Source organism: Enhydra lutris, unplaced genomic scaffold (genome assembly GCF_002288905.1).
Source record: "Enhydra lutris kenyoni isolate GAN:26980312 unplaced genomic scaffold, ASM228890v2 scaffoldscaffold9, whole genome shotgun sequence".
NCBI classification, from domain to species: Eukaryota; Metazoa; Chordata; class Mammalia; order Carnivora; family Mustelidae; genus Enhydra; species Enhydra lutris.
Window position 1 is genome coordinate 66,305,522 of NW_019154093.1, and position 17,475 is coordinate 66,322,996.

The window sequence follows — 17,475 nt, forward strand, 5'->3', positions numbered from 1 at the left end:
ATATATATATATATATATATATATATAATGAGACGTTGTCAGAATCTTTGAAGAAAGGATAGTAGTAAAACCATAAAATTAAGATGAGAGTAACTAAAACTGAAACAAAACCCAGTAAACAAGAGAAAACCAGTGAATCACAGAAAAGAAGAATTTATAGAGTTAAAAGGTTTAGTTCAATCTCATAAGTAATTTGTGTTTCACTTATTTAGTGAACAGACATTAAACTAGGGACACACACACACACCCACACCCACACCAGGCTGGGTTAAATCCCTTTCCAAAAAAGTCATAATCTGGAGAGGGTATGATCCAGCTGTGTGGATAAAGAATTCCCATAGTGTGAGATGGTTGTATGCACAGTTGGGTGAGCCTGTTGGAACCACTGAGGACAGGGTGACAGCTGTGTTTCTGGGAGGCAAAGGGAATGGGCAGGGAGTCAAGGATAAAGTGTGGGGGGCTTCAGAGAGGAAGTGCCATTGACATCATATAGGAGGGTGAATCTTGTTCCACAGGTTCACAGGTTCAAAGGAGGAAAAGTCATAGCACGAATTAGTGGTAACCAGTGAGCGCAAAGGCACGCTAGATGTCCACTCCAGCCTTGCCCGCCTCTATTCCCCGAATCATTCCATATGCCACGTACTGATGGGACTGAACTTTAGGAATCAGGTTACCTTGGGCAATGGATTGAAACTGTTCTTGTTTATTCTTCTATGAATAAAACCCCAAAGTCATATTTATCCATATTACTTGGATTTTCTAATTAAACACAGTTCTTTTATTCCCTCACCCCGCCCATTCCTGACATTTAAGGAAAATTGATTTTTTTTACCTGAAATAGAAATTTCACGGCTGGAATGTTACATTAGAATTTTTTTTGCCTAAGAAGCTTTATTTACAGGGCTGGAAAAACTGCTATTGGGGGGAAAAAACTTTTTGATCTTGGCATAAAGTTAGAAACTAAAGTTTTGAGAGTGCTGGTATCTGCTGAGTACTATGACCACCTACCATTAATATCTAATGTTCTTATATCCTATGTAACTAATTAAGGAGGGTTACTGTAGCGCAAATTAGACCATTTATTGGGTAGCACAGTGTTTATTTGACATATCTTCAGAAAACTGGTGTGCAGTCCTGGTTTCTGCAACTTGTAAAAGCCAACTACTATTAATTAACACATACTCAGTAGCAAAGAATTGTGTTCATAGAATAGCGAACAATTTATGCCTGTTTAATCCAGCTAGGATTTAGGGAAAAAAAAATAAAAATAAAAATAAATAAATAAATAAACTACCACCACAATGATGCATGTGGAATTATTACTATTACTAATTCCTAAAAAGTTGTCCCAGCATTAGGATTAAATTTTGTGGGTGTAATAAATGCATTCTTTTAAAGGAAGTTATATACAATATTAATACTTCTGTGTAGCAATATACTTCTCATTTGAGACACAGATCTGTGGCCTTAAAGAAAAATATCTCTAGACTCTAGTCTTTGCTATACCAGATCATTTCCTCATTGTTCTCTGGAAGGTAGCTCTAGCTCTTCTCCCCCATATCAAATATAAATCGAATATAGATAAAAGATACCATAACTTGCAGGCTGGCTTAAATGAACACGAGACATGTTGATTACCATGCAACAAATGTATCTGTCTCTAAGATAAATCCTGTCTACACTGATTGAGATGACTCCCACAATAAAGCATGCTGCCCGACTAAACACTAGAGAAAACTTTATACTGATGAAGTCATAAAGGACAGAGCAACATTACCTGCCAAACTGAGAAAGCAAAGACAAGGTCTTGGGCGCTAATTAGCGTGTCATCGTCTACCATTAACACCGCTGCAACAAAAGGAAAAAAAATTTATATACAACAGTTTGGAACTGAAAACAAAACTAGTAATGAACAATGGTGCCTAGATAGATCATTCAAATGAATAATTTCCTGAGCAAAATTAGTAAACAAGAAATGTATTCCTGGAGAGATTTGTCTAGCAGAAAAAGTGCTTATTTGAATTGTAATTGATATTAGTAATTGCCTGAGGAGAAAACTATCATGCAACTCTCATCCATTACCCTAGAAACAAATGAACCTATAAACAAATAAAACTGAATGTCTTTTAAGCAAATTACCATGCTCCTGAAACTGCTCTGGATGAAAGGAAAAGGGAGGTGGCAAAAAAAAAAAAAAATACATTAAGTGTAAGCTGAATGGCATTTTACAACTTTCTGGGAAACAGTAATATGTAATTAGATCTCATTCATGTTAACCTCTTTGCCACCATTGCAAGACGTCTGTGATTTCTTCCCTATGAAACTGCTGCTTGGCCCCTTGAAAACTGTCCCTTAAGTTTTCCAGAGTGCTTTCTTTTGATTCCCTCTCCCTGCTTTCTCCACATAGTCAGGACAAGCAGAAGGCCGGAAAGCCACACACCTGCCCCCCTGCTCTGGGGAGCGCAGCCCAGGCCGGCTAGGACCCCAGCAGCAACTCACCATTGGTTTCCAGTTCAGGAAAGACCTGGAGTCGATTTCTCATCCTGTTTGTTGTCTGCAGTTTGAAGATCACAGGGACAGGGTGAGGCCCTAGAGAGTTCCATAACTCATCTGGTCCCTTCTCCCCAACGTTGTTCCACACCACAATCACTTTATGCAGATACGGCACGGCCTGATAGTGATTTAAGAGTCTCAGCAAGAGATCTGTTCTGTTGTATGTCTGCATTATTAGAGTAAAGGAATCCGGGGCAGACTTGCCCTGGGATTTTATTTCCCTGCGCAACGTGAGCATCTTGTCTTCCTTGATATTTGGAAGTAAACTGGTCAAAGCCCCGGCTACGAGCAGCAGCACGAGGATGACGACCAAAGAGAAGCGAAGCACGCGAATGCCCATCACTCGCCCGGGAAGTTTGCAGATGTGGCAACACCTGGAATAGAAACGGCAATAAAATGCAGTATCAGCACTCTTCCTAGTTACCACGTTTTTGGTTTTGGTTTTTCAAGGAGCACGGCGGTAAATCTTATTTGAGTTGATTTGAATTCAGTTCTCCCTGCCTCTTTGGTAGAGCGACTTGGCCTAAGGGAAAAATGAAAAGTGGCAGTGACTAGACCTGCCCTTCTGGGCCTGCTTGCTTTCGCGGTTGTGGACTGCGGCTCATCTACACACAAGCCAGAAGAATTAGCAGTGTATTTCTAAAATCTGCCCTCATTTTAACATGAAGAATTTGGACCGAGGACAATCTTTTCAAATGGGGTTACCTTTCTCTTAGTACTGCACTAATCCTTTAAACAGCTTTACTATCCGTGACGTAAGAATGGTGTCTATTTAAAGTGTACAACCTGATGTTCTGATAAACGTATACGGTAGGACTTTGAACAGCACAGGTTTGAACTGCATGGGCCCACTTAATATGTGGATTTTTTTCAGTAAATCAAGCCCAGGACCATCAGTGGATTTTTCTCTTAAGATTTTCTTAACAACATTTCCACTTTTCTGACTCACTTTATTGTAAGAATACAGTATATAATACACATAGAAAATAAGTGTTCATCAACTATGTTATAGGTAAGGGTTCTAGTCAATAGTAGGCTATTAGTTAAGTTTTGGGAGAGTCAAAAGTCATATGTGGATTTTCGACTGTGTGGGGCATTGGCCTCACATTGTTCAAAGGTCAGTTATACTCATAATGTGCAAAATTTAAAAGTACTTTTTGGTAGCAAACTTTTTTCCAAATGAAATCATAGGCAGAAGCCTAATAAAAGAAACAGATAATAATGGTAGCAGCAGCAGCAACAAACAATTATAGTGGGTTTACTACTTATCAGGCCGTCTACTATGTGCTTCACATATCATGGTATGTACTTATTCACTCAGTAAAAGAAACAAATAGTTATGAGTGCTTACTGTACCAGGCACTGTTCTAGGATCTGTGAATTGAGCAATGAATAAGATAAAGTATCTGCTGTTAGACACAGAGGAAATAGTAGAGAGAGGCAGATGAACAGTAAGCTCAAAGATAAGTTAGTGTAGTGGTAACAAAGAGAATACATCAGAGTAAGGGCCAGATGACCAGGGATCTTGTCAGCCAAATAAGGAGTATCGATTTTATTCTAATTGAGATAGGAAGCCATTAGAAGGTTTTGATCAGGGCAGGGACAGGATCTAGTTTATCTTTTACTATAGCCTGGATACTTAGGTTAACTATCTTTCTCAAGATTATGAAGCCACTAAGAAATGGATCTGGACTCTATACCCAAGAAAATCTGCCTCCAGGTCTAGGCTGTTCCTCATTATGGGCTAAGGAATGTACTGCCGGATATAAAGTCAGGTTGAATGGAGGGAGGACTCTGGAGCTTCCGAATTACCCTCTCTCACAGTCCAGGAGGCTCAGAAGGTACTGTAAGCAGCTACATACTCTCCTATTCCTCACTATACCTAAAGGATCCGCCTGCAAAGGTCACAGAATAGTAGGTGAACATCTGATGAATGTGGTCTGGACATTCACTGGTCACACGTTCCTGGCTGATCAGACCTCTCAGTCACGTATGTAAGAAAAGACAATCGAATATGCAGTTTTACAGAGACCCAGAAGCTCTGATTTCCTAGCCTCCGACACAGTTTACTATCATCCTTGCTGCCTTCTTCTGAGCACTGTCGACTTTGCATTGTTGCTCGGGTTTACTACTATCATTACTATTCTGCTAGTTCTGCTTCTGATTCGACTTTACTTGCTCCTCCACAGGCCTCCATGAGCCTTCTAGGTGAGTCCTTGTTGTGTATTTTGGCAGCTGAGCCTTCATACACATCTCAGCATATATATCCCAGAGCTATTCAACTGTTCTGTTCAAGTACAAAAGCCAGAAATGAGGAACAAGAATATTCAAAGATATTTACCCATAAAAAGACAGAAAACAAAAATCATTTAGAAAACACCTTTAAGGGCACCTGGGTGGCTCAGTGAGTTAAACCCTCTGCCTCTTAAAAAAAAACCTCTAAGAAAAAAATAGATCTTCGAAGTGGAAAGAATGAGATACTATTCTTGATGACTTTAATGGGTCCATCATCTACCCTCTCTTATTAATTTTTTTTTAAGATTTTATTTATTTATTTGACAGACAGAGATCACAAGTAGGCAGAGAGAGAGGAAGGGAAGCAAGCTCCCTGCTGAGCAGAGAGCCCGACGCAGGGCTCGATCCCAGGAGCCTGGGATCGTGACCTGAGCCGAAGGCAGAGGCTTTAACCCACTGAGCCACCCAGGCGCCCCTCTCTTATTATTTTTAATACAATTTCTCTTCTTAGGGAGGCCTGGGTTAAGCAACTTAAGTCGGTTAAGCAACTGCCTTAGGCTCAGATCAGGATCCCAGGGTCCTGGGATCAAGCCCCCCATTGAGCTCCCTGCTCAGTGGGGTGTCTGCCTCTCCCTCTGCCTCTTTCCCAGCTTGTGCTCTCTCTCAAATAAGTAAATTCTAAAAATCTTTAAAAAATTTCTCTTCTTAGATGAGACAATAAAAGAATACTCTCATTTATTCCACAATATAGACAAATGTGATAAAGCTGGAGGAAACTACTTACTGCTCCCTCCCAGAAGTGGTACGCCAATGACACCGAGCCACCCTCTCTGTTCTGTGCACCGCTGCTTCTGTACGGTTTAGTTTTGGTTGTAGCCATCTCCTTAGAAAAGTTCATTGTGTGTGGATGCCTATGCTCGACTCCACACTCTGTCGTTTAACTGGGCGCATACAGCCAGACCACCGTACCGCAGCCAATCCTAAAACTGTAATCTAAATCTTCCCATCTCCAGATTAGATTCCCAGTGAAATCTCACTTTAATTTCCGAATGATGTTCAGCCAGCCTTTCGTTTTTCATGGAGGAGAGTTAGCAGTGGTGGAATTCAAGTGACAATCCCACTCCCGTGATCATGTTTCATGTGGTAAGGAGTGTTTTGCAATTGTAGAAATGATTTCTCCATATACAGTTCAGCAAGGACATAGAGAGACCATATGGACCATGCCTTTAACATCTCCCTTTGAAGTGTATGAGAATGGGGAATGGAGAATTCTGACAGGGCTAGGGGCATCGGCTCCATGCTTGGAGAGTGCATTGAGGCCTGTGCAATGCAAAGAAAAGCTTATGTATAAGATCAAGGGGATGGTCATTGTCATTCAGCAGCTCTCACTTTGCAATAGTCCAGATTTGGAAAGCAATGTTACCTTGTAGTAACCTTTTCAGAGAGTTTTCAAAGAATATTCTCTCCTGGACTTTCTCTGCGGCATGTTCTGTTAAGAAAAGCAATTTTGGGGGCGCCTGGGTGGCTCAGTGGGTTAAAGCCTCTGCCTTTGGCTCAGGTCATGATCCCAGGCTCCTGGGATCGAGCCCCGCGTCGGGCTCTCTGCTCAGCGGGAAGCCTGCCTCCTCCTCCTCTCTCTCTCTCTCTCTGCCTACTTGTGATCTCTGTCTGTCAAATAAATAAATAAATAAATCTTTAAAAAAAAAAAAAAAAGAAAAGCAATTTTGTGTTTCTCCTTTTATCATGGCCTCCCTCAAGATATGAATAAAATGAATTATATTTGAAGTAACCTCAGCTTATTATGATTATTTTTCAAGGACAGTAATTTAATGCTGTAGAATACTATATTTTTCATTGCATATACCCTCTTACTAAAACAACATATACTGTTAATGTAATCAACCAAGGAAAAACCATAATGAATTAATAATCTTGGTTCAAAGGCCTTAAAAATTCTTCTAATATATTGAATCAAAAGCAGGTCTCATAAAACATATTTTCAGTTCTGCATAAAAATGGCTAGCTATAAACACTCAGAGCAAAGAATACCCAAAAATTGCATTAAAATATACCCTGATTAAGATCTTTGTGTTCATTTTCTATAGCCGAGTAGGAATAGCATATTGCAAAACTTACACAAAGGTGTTTCTAGTTTCTAAAGCAGACATGGGTAACTATCTGGCAACACTAGTGTAGAAAAGTAATGAAATTAATTACTATAGCCTACTATAAATATAATTATGTAATTATATATAATTACATAATTATATACCCTACTATAGATATTGTCGAAGACACACACGAGTATTTTACTTTAACCTATACTTTTAAGTAGGATTTAGCCCCATGACCATCATAGAAATTTCCTCTTTCAGATAACTCCTAATCCCTGTTTTACCTATATCAAAAAATGTGTTGGGAGATATGAGTAATTTATCTTTAGAAACACAGCATAAATATTTCTTATGGTATTTACTAAATAATGCAACCCAATACAATCATGTAAAATTTTTAGTCTGTACAGAAAAGCAAGAAGAGCAAGAACTTCAGAGACCGCAGGGCAAGCAGCAAGTCTATACTTTGAGAACAGGTGAAGTTTGGAACTCCACGGTAGGCCTGCTAGAAATAGTTTCAGATCAGTCTGGAGAATAACGATGACTTCACTGGCTGTCTGGATTTCAGTTTCTAGCTTTCTTCTATTCTTTCTCCAGAGAAAGAACTTACCACCAAATCCACAGCTTTGAGCTTTGAACAGGAGATATGAGGAAGAACACATCTAGGATAGTCTACATCTTACATGGAAAGAACCAAGAAGTAAATGGAGGCTCCTCCCAGTTCTTTTGCCCTCAACTCCTACACCCTCCTCTTAGACTTTTTTTCTTATTTTTTTTTTTGAGATTTTATTTATTTATTCATGAGAGACAGAGAGAGAGGGAGAAGCAGGCTCTCCACTGAGCAGAGAGCCTGATGCGGGACTCAATCCAGGACCCTGGGATCATGACCTGAGCAGAAGGCAGATGCTTAACCATCTGAGCCGCCCAGGCATCCTTCTTGGTTTTTTTTTTTTTTTTTTTTTTTAATGTCTGTATATATTTACTGACACCCTGTCTCATTCTAAAAAGGATCTGACAGCTTAACTAATCCTTCTCTGCCTTTCTCCAATCCATGACTACCATAGATTAAATGTGACTTTAATAAACACAGTAAATGGCAGCAAAACAAAACAAAAGGTCTTTCTTCCTCTTCTCCTGATCATCTGAAAAATCAAAGACCTCCCCAAATGATATTTTTCGCATATACATTAACTTACTAGTTCTTCATAGGTAGAGAGCATATCCTTTTAGTTATTTTCATATTGTTATTCTAGCATCTTCTACACCAGGAGTTTTCAATGGGGGGATGACTCTATCCTCTGGGTGACACGTAGCAAAGACTGGAACCAATTTCGATTGTCAGGACTGAGGTAGAGATGCTACTGAGTGGGCAGACGTCAGAGTTGCTGCTAAAATCCTGCAATGGACAGGACACCCCTCCAAAGGGAAGAATTATCCAGCTTCACATGCTAATAATGTTGAGGTTGAAAACCCTGCTCTACATCTACTTTACGTAACACGATGTACTTGAACATGATCAGGGAAGGACTGCTAGCCAGGTGGCCTCTGAACACCTTACCACCCTGGTTCTACTCGAACAGTAAGGGGTAAAGCCATGGGTCCAAAACTGCCCCAGTATTTATACGCTTTACTGTACAAACACATAAGCCAAAAGACAGCTCAGAGCTCTAAGTCACTTCCATACTTCAGAAAGAACTCAAGGTCCAGGCATGAGGAACTAGCCTTGGCTCACGCACCCAGCACACCAGTGGCAGACCCAGCACAAGAATCCAGATCTCCTGATGGCATCGTCCAGAACTCTTCCTCCTGTGTTATGGTAAATTCTGCAAGGGTGTAGCAAAGTATCACCGCACAAGACTGTCGCTATCTGTACAATAATATAAATATTTATGCTTGGTATGCTGGGGTGTTTTTTACAACTCTGTTAAGATTTATTTAATATACCCTAAATTTCACCCGCTTAAAGTACAGTTGACTCTTGAATAACACAGGTATTAGGGACACCAACTACTCCACTCTGCACAATCAAACCCCACGTATAACTTTTAACTCCCCCAAAACTTAACTACTAGTAGCCTACTGTTGACCAGAAGCCTTCGTGTAACACGAAAATTGGATTAACAGTTTGTATGTTATACGTTATTATAGACTGCATTCTTACAATAAAGTAAGCGAGAGAAAAGGCAATGTTATTAAGGAAATCATAAGGAAAAGAAAATCCATTGATAGCACTGTACTGTATTTATTAAAAAATACCTGCACGTAAGGGACATGCACAGTTCAAACCCATGTTGTTTGAGGGTCAACTAAACACTTCGGTGGTTTTCATTGTATTCATGGGATTGTGCAACCAGCACCACACTCTAATTTTAACGCATTTTCTACGTCCCCAAAAGAAGCCCCAGACCCATTCATTCCCCCCCCCCCCGCCCCACACTGTTCTCATCTTCCCCAACCTCGCCCTCCCCCCCAACCAGGCAATCGCTAGTCTACTTCCTGTCTTCATAGATTTGCCTATTCTGAACATTGCATATAAATGGAATCAAATGTGTGGTTGTTGTGACCAGCTTTCTTTCCTTAGCAGAATGTCTTCAAGGTTCATCCATGTCCTCATATATATATGTCAGTACCTCGCTCATGTTTTTTTTATTGCCACATAGCATTCCATTCCCACATAGGTAAAACACATTTGTTTATCTATCAGTTGCTGGACATTTGGGTTGTTTCCCCACTTTGTTATTATGAGTAATCCTCTTATGAACATTCATGGACAAGTTTTTTATGTGACCATATTTTTCATTTCTCTTAGGTATATACTTAGGAGTGGAATTGTGGGGTCACTATGTCAGAAATTTTTTAACATCTGAGAGTTGAATAGCTTTTGGAGGAGCATTATTTGAGATGCTAAAAAAATTTTCTTAAATGTGGGTATAAAAGTAAGAAAGTAAATAATGCATAGTCTATAAAGTGACAGTTGCAAATTCTCTAATGGGTGTCTCTAAATGGACCAAGCAATCTGAATTTTCAAAGACCCACTAGTCACTTACTTATTTACATCATCTATCCAAACTCCCTAGAAGGAAAGCTGTTGAATGAATAATCCTTTCCTCGGGGCTAGTACCTTCAGACTGAAAAAGCAACAATTATCCAGACTGAAGCTGAAAACAAATATGCCAGAGCATAGTATGAACAAAGATTAGTTATGTCCTCTGACTCATAAAGTAGAAAAGCAGCGAGCAGTCTGACGTCGTACATTGAGAAGCTGTCATTTTCATTTTGATGCCACAGATGGCAGAGGAACGATAACTATTCTGCCATTTCACTACTAGATTTGTCTCATGTCGTACAGATTGTTTTCTCCTCTGGTTCCTCCAGCAAAATATGTACTTGTCGAAAAACTGATGATTATAGAATAGAGATGTTCAGAAAAGGGCCTTCAGCCGCCAAGACGTAAAATCATCTCCGCAGTGGAATGCAGAAGCCAATTCAGAACCTGGGCTTTCCTTCTGTGAATGTGCACGAGTTGTAAGAGACAAGCTATGCAACGGATGAGCAGTTTCTGCCCAGGTTTATGGCACGCAGATGACACACACCGCTCAATCCACAGCAAAGGGACACATGGTGCCAAATTCCAAGACTTGGCTCTTAACGATACCAACAGCCAGTATGCCGGCCTAAGACTCCCATGTGCTGGTACATGTTATTTTCCCCACCTACAAAGACCTTTCCTGGCCCCACCTGACGAACTCACACTCCTGGGTCCCTCCCAAGTCTCTTTCAAACATCCTCTCCCCTGCAAACACTGCTCATGCTCTCCATCCTCAGTGCTCCTGGGAACTCAGAACATGGTGCCACTAGGCTTTGTTCCCAGGTATCACAACCATTGACTATGCTCCTTTTTGAATCTGACTGTATCTGGAAGGCAGTTTCCATTAGTCTTTGTCATCCAGGACAGGGCCGGGCCCATTTTTTGAGTGAGTGCTATCAGCTCTTTGTGGTTAAATGGGGTGAGGGACTCTGTTTAAACCGTCTCCAACTCCACAATGGATAAGAAATGCTTGAAACTAACAGAACAGACTTAAATTAAATGTGAATGAAGGCCCAGTTAAGACTGGGTAGTAACCAAGAAACCAACCCCTATGTAAAAGACCTGAGTTATCCCCCATTTGGTGACTAGAACAGCCCGTCAGAAATGTGGTCTCAAGCACGAGCCATGTTTCTGCATTAAAATACCTTTGCACATCCTTGTTTTTATGGAAGCTCTTGGGAGAATGAGCTGATTTGCCTTGGGGGAAAATCATCACTTCCTAGATAATATTGTCCTTGTGAATATCCCCAAACTTCAAGGAGCTAACAAAAATTAGAAGCTAGATGACTTAATCTGGCAGGCAGCATACAGGATTTAAACCAACAGAAAATAAAATATAACCTAGTTGAGAAATGAAATTTTAGATTGGGTCCAGACACTGACCAAAAAAACTCCTTAGACTTCAAGACAATTGGCAGAAAAAGAAAACCGAGAACACTGTTGCCAGATGTCACTCACCATGGCCCATCATAAGCCTCTTCTGTGAAAATTTCAAGCCGCACACACTAAGTATTTACTTCCCAGAAAAACACAGAATGCCAGAAATAGCACACGAAAGGTCACTTTTCTTTACAAGTCTTTTCCAGGTGCTATCCAGCATTCTGAGAAGAGTTTTGCCTTTAGTATTTTCTACATATTCAAGAAATTCATTCTTTTCACTGTTATTTTAGAAGTGCCATGCCACTTTTCTCATCCTTTACCAACTGCTATCTTCTGCTTCCTAAATGATTTTCCCTCACTATTCCTCCTGGGGAACCCATCTGTTCTTACAAGGCTCTTCCTAACTCCCATCACTTTCTTCACAGGTCTAAACACATCAAAATAAGTTAACTGATTTTGTGTTACCAATAAATATTCTTTATTATTTGTATTTAGGAATAGGAAATTATTTAGGAATAGGAAAACCAAGAGTAGGGATAGACTTAGAGTAATAATAAATAAGAAAAGTGTCCATAATGTGGGATTCATCTTGTGATCCCGCTGTACTTAGGATCGATTATACAGTGTTCAGAATGGATCATTTAGGTGACCACAATCTGGACCAAATGAGTCATGGACTGGCTGTTCGGATAAACACAATTCGTCTTTTCTGGTCACAGTAAAACTGGCTACATATATAAGATCACTGACAGCCAATTTAAAGCCTGTCCTTTAGAAGGCTTAGTTCTGGCCCTCACTGCATTTTGAAATTGTAGTTCTGCAACAGTATTGCTAAAGCAGATGGATAAATAGCTACATTTACTGCAATATCGCATTTGACTAGATAGATGCTGTGACAGGTCATTTCTCACTTCAGGCTGTAAGGAAAGAATTTCTGTACTGGGCACATGAAAGATCACGCTCTCCTGATGGCAGCCAGGCAGAGTGAACCATTCATTTATAGGTAAATCAGGTCTGAATGAACACCAAGGGTAGCATTTAAAGCAGGGATAGCGGACAGTAAGTACCTGTGTTTCCACTTCTCTCCCCATTCCCACCCTTTATTCATAGCAAAAAGCTGCCCAACAGTCCTGGCTTTTTTTTTTTTTTTCTTTTTTTTTTTTAGCTCCTAAGCCTGTAAAAAACATCAGCTTCCTTTTCTATACTTCCTCAGACAGCTACTATCAATTAATTGGATTTGCTTCATTATCACTGATTTAAGAGGAAATAACACATAAGTATTATATGGAACTTTTTTTTAAAAGTACCTCCTCCTTTAATCCAGCCATTTGTTACTGAGAGAGACAGCAAGGTCCTCTCTACCCTCAAAGCGCCCAGCTTATGTTACATAAAACTATGCAAGATGAAAGTTCAATTTAGCCTTGGATCTTTCTCCTGGAATTGCCAATTAATTGCAGCTATGATGAAGATAATGATGATGATGATGTTTGGAGAGGACCAATTCCAGGGACATGTTTTAGGGCAGGAGTAGGAATGGCCTTATTTCTAAGAGGAACATCCACGACTTGTAAGGATCCAAGGAGTCAATGCATCCTTAGAAGAAAGCCTAGAAATAGAAAAGCATTTTTAGCTCAGTACAGTGCCATGCAAAATTAGTTCCAGAAATGGGTCAAAAGAAACCAAGTACATCTGCAAATATATTACTTTTACCATTCTAGCATAATAGAGCTTTTCATTTGAACTTCTGTTTCAGTCACAGGAAAACGGAGAGAAGGCAAGATTGTTAGGCAACAGATCTCTGGAATATTCTATGGAAACTTCTCTTTTAGAAAACAGTGGTGTTCAGCAATAAACTCACATTCCAAAATCACTAAGAGAAACAGATTTCATACATATGAGTTATAATTTATAAATAGTTTCAGATATCAAACCTACATCAAGGCAATCCTGGCTCATACAAGCTTTCTAACTTTATTAGAGGAAGGTCTGAATCCCCCTGGCAAATATTCACCAGTCAACAAACATTTAGAGGTACTTACCCCGTGCCCAGCACTGTCAGGCACTAGGGATGGTAACGCAAAGAGAACCCAGTTCCTGCCCTCACAGAGCTTAGCAATAGTAATGAAAACTGTCAGACCTCTGCCACCTGTGTGTTATATAGTATCTCAAATCAGTAAGGTTTCAAATCTTAAGAGACAAGGAAATTAAAATATATCCACCCCCATTTTAGAGATGGGATGGCGGAGATCAAGACTATGAAGTGATTCTCCCTGAGCCACAGAAAGTGGTTGGTCACACCAAACTTCACACTTTTGCCACTTTGTATTTTCAGTGTCTTGTGTAGTCTCTTATCTTCACCTCTGTTCTAGTCTACGAGAATATTTCAACTTTATGGGTATTGGCTTTATTCCATACGCTGAACTATTTCGATGGGTAAGACTAAAGGAGGCCTTAAAGAATTTTCTAACAGACCCTGGCTCAAGTTTTCCAAGGAAACAAGAGTATCTCTAGAGGAAATAATTTTTCTTAGAGAAAAATATTGGTAGTACACTCATGTGCACAGCAGCATTGCTCACAAGAGCCAAAACATGGAAGCAATCCAATATCCATTAACAGAAGAATGGCTAAGCAAAATGTGGTATATACGTACAATGAAATAGTCTTTAGCCTTTAAAAGGAAGAAAATTCTACCACATGGTATACCATGGATGAACCTTGAGGCTATTATGCTAAGTGTAATAAACCAGTCACAAAAAGACAAACCGATATGAGGCATCTAGAGATTCACAGAGACAAAAAGTAGAATGGTGGTTGCCAGGGGCTGGGGGAAGGGGTAAATGGCGAGTTGGTTGATGAGTGTAGCATTTCGGTTCTGCCAAATGAAAAAGTTCTGGAGAATGGTTGCTCAGCAATGTAAATATTCTGAATACTATGAAACTACACACTTAAAAATGGTTAAGATAGCAAATACTATGTTATGTGTATTTTACCCCAATTTTTAAAAAACAAACAAACAAAATCCCATACTGGTACTTACCTCATTATGATAAAGTTTTAACTTTTTAAAAAATTTTCTTAATGGCTTCTGTAATTGATAGGAACAGGATCTCTTGGTGCTATTAGGGGAAATCAAAGATTTTTCTGTGATGTTTTTGTCAACCATCAGGAAATTTTTAAAAATGCTTTCAATGCCATGGCCTATAGGCTTCAGATTATTTTTAGAAATTAAAATGAGTAACTCTGTGTTCTAAAAATTACAGTTAGGCAGTGAGATAGATAAAGTCTTCCTGTGAGCCTGGAGCTAACCTTGCTATGTTTTGTGTTCACCTTTGGGAAGTATGCAGAAGCAGAATAAACTCATATCATCCCGCCTGTCTGATGTGTTTTTACATTTGAAAACTATATGCCATATATATGTACCATGGAACAAAACCTTGGAATGCATTAGCAATTTACCCCGACATTCGATTTCTAGATTTTTAAGAATCTCTAGTTTTATCCACCATCACAGCTTCTTTATTCAGTCAAGGTTCACAGGGCATTCAATTTGAAGCATCCAAAAAAGCATGGGGTCTAAAATAGGGCTGCAGTTAAATGCCAGGGTTGATTACTAAGGAATGACAGATGGCATCCTTCCTATTCCTTACTGACGACAGCCTGAAAGGAGCTGGAACCCTGACTGGAGATAAGCGTCTGCCCCTTCATCCGCTCTGCATTCATTTCTCACAGTCCTCAATCACATGTTTTAGAAGCTGGGTTTTTTTCCATCGTATAGTCTGCCTAGTTAATGTAATGCAGTTAACTAGTAGAAAATGATCTAAACAAATATTTCAAAGTTCAGGGTAGAAATCCATTTATTAATTTTAAAATGTTTATTACAATATCTATTTTTATGACCTAAGAAACCCCTTATACTCTTTTAAGACAAGAAAGAATTAAGAATTATGATTGGAATCTTTCAAAATCTGCATCTGTAATGACCACCTGAATTGAACTTAAGAATCATTTTCGATTTTCCAAAATAATGTTCTTTCATGAAACAAGTTATCTGAAGGGGCAACAGGATGGCTGGGACAAAAGGCTTGGTATATTATCAAAAGACTCACTGAGTGACAATTGTCTCCCTTTGATACACCAAGGGCTTACTTAGTGCACATCTGAAACATCACACAATTCTAAAATCCCAGACTGATTTGCCTGTCACCCCTTCTCCTCACATCAGCTGCTTCTTCCCATAAAATTCTTCCAGGGAAAGAATTTGGACTTAACTGGCTTTATAATTATTTTCCTCCTCCCTGTACCCAGCACAGAGCCTAGCAGATAGTAGAAACTCATTAAATGACTCCTGAATGAAACAAACTAACTTTAACTTTGATATGACAATATATATTGGTCAACATATGTGGACAAAATATTTCAGAATGAAAAAAGAAGTGAAATGCAAACATTTCCCACTTGTAGAACTTTCCCTCATTAACTAGTGTTCAATTTCTATTTCCAATAAAATGCCTTTAGTATCAAAGTTACTAATTATGTCATCTAAGACTGAAAGATGTGAAGTGCCATTGTCACTTTTTGAAAGGAGAAGGCCCTCACGGGAATATCTACATCTTTGAGGGTGGGGAGTGGGGCAATTTGGGAGTCCCAGGAAACCAATATAACTGAAATTAAACTTCAATTTCTCCAACTTATTTCAAAAGTATTTGAAAGGAGTAATGGGGTAATGCAGATTTCTCCATAAACCAGCTGAGCAATTTCTCATTCATAGCAATATGGGATAAAATGCAGAATTCATTTTCAGAGGTGGAATGCAAAAATACAGGCTCAAACTGCAGCTGACCTTGATGAATTAAGAAAATACGGAAAATCAGTTACTGAAATTTGGCTATTTCTATAGATCTCCCACGCCTCCCCAGTTACATCATATTGAAATAAAGCCATTTTGGAGAAAAACCCAATTACCATGGAAATATTTATCTTTAACCTAGTTTGCACCCACTTAATATTTCCCCAGCAGTGCAGGAGAGTAAAATTCAAAGTCTATGGCTCATATAAAAGCCTCCTAAAAAAAATAAGTAAATTCGACTAATTGAAAATACTTCTTTGTTTAAAATAATGAAACCTAGGCCAAGAAAGGGAAAAATACTCTTCACAGAACTTAATTTCTGGAATCTAGCTGTTTTACACAGCAGTTTTCATTAACATGAACACTGAAAAAAATTACATTTTCCCAAAAATAAAGACAACGAATCACTACCCCACTCACGCACAAAGTTCCAAGAACGAGAGCAAAACATGTATATATCCTCACTGCAAAACATTTTTTAACACAAGAGCATTTGCTATTTCCTTACCTCGAGTGCAGAAGATTGCAGTGGGGCTAGCCGATTTATTTGCTTGCAGCCTGGTTCTCATAGAACAGAAGGGGCGTCTCGCTTGCTCATGTTCTGTTTGTTTGTTTTTGTTGTTGTTGTTTGTTTGTTTGTTTTCTAAACCCAGCAGCGTGCATCCAACCTGCCTCATACGCTGAGCGATTAACCTGAAAAACACACCGCCCGCAAAGTGAGTGCCTGAAGCAGGGTACAGTCGCCGGGTGGCCGCCCCTCCCTCCCGGTGACGCTCCACTTCCTGTTAGACTAAAAGGCAGTTCCCAAGAAGCTCGGTTTTGTAGTTTCCGGCCCACTTCCAAAAAAGCCAGTCCTCCTTTTCCCCCATTTCTTCCCCAAGGTAACAACTTTTAATCATTCACGTGATGGGCCACCTGACCTAATCCCATCAGTTTTCCGGAAAGGCGCCCGCAGGAACGTTCCAACGACTGTGGGTGCCCGGGACAAGCCCGAGAGCTCGCCTCTGCGCCCCGCGCGTCCTCCCGCACCAGCGGCTGGTCAGCTCCTACAGCACCTCCCTCAAAGGCGCAGGGAGGGTCTGACAAGAATTACAGCCGCCACTGCGGCCCCCGGGATGACCTGGAAGTGAAGGGGACCTGCACGAACTCGAGAGTTTTGAGGGGCTCGCGGATTGAGACTGTCCGGGAGGCGATGCCTTACCCAAACCTCAATTCCAACACGGTCTTTCTCTTTAAAGGGCTTCTTCTGGATTCATTTA

General features: G+C 39.9%; 1 protein-coding gene across 3 annotated transcripts in view; it reads right to left on the minus strand.

Moving 5' to 3' along the window:
* Positions 1 to 17,278, minus strand: part of LOC111143177 (exostosin like glycosyltransferase 2) — a 20,021-nt gene extending 2,743 nt beyond the window's left edge. The window contains exons 1-5 of one of the 3 annotated variants that reach the window (XM_022496693.1): positions 17,137 to 17,278; positions 16,725 to 16,909; positions 14,408 to 14,486; positions 2,500 to 2,927; positions 1,778 to 1,848 (exon numbers count right to left, since the gene is read on the minus strand). In XM_022496693.1, the coding sequence (XP_022352401.1) occupies positions 1,778 to 1,848; positions 2,500 to 2,927; positions 14,408 to 14,412 (504 nt within the window). In that variant the 5' untranslated portion in view covers positions 14,413 to 14,486; positions 16,725 to 16,909; positions 17,137 to 17,278. Of the gene's footprint in view, positions 1 to 1,777; positions 1,849 to 2,499; positions 2,928 to 14,407; positions 14,487 to 16,724; positions 16,943 to 17,136 lie in introns of those variants that run through there. The other 2 variants (XM_022496694.1, XM_022496695.1) reach the window with 2 other exon arrangements.
* Positions 17,279 to 17,475: the final 197 nt, after the last annotated feature.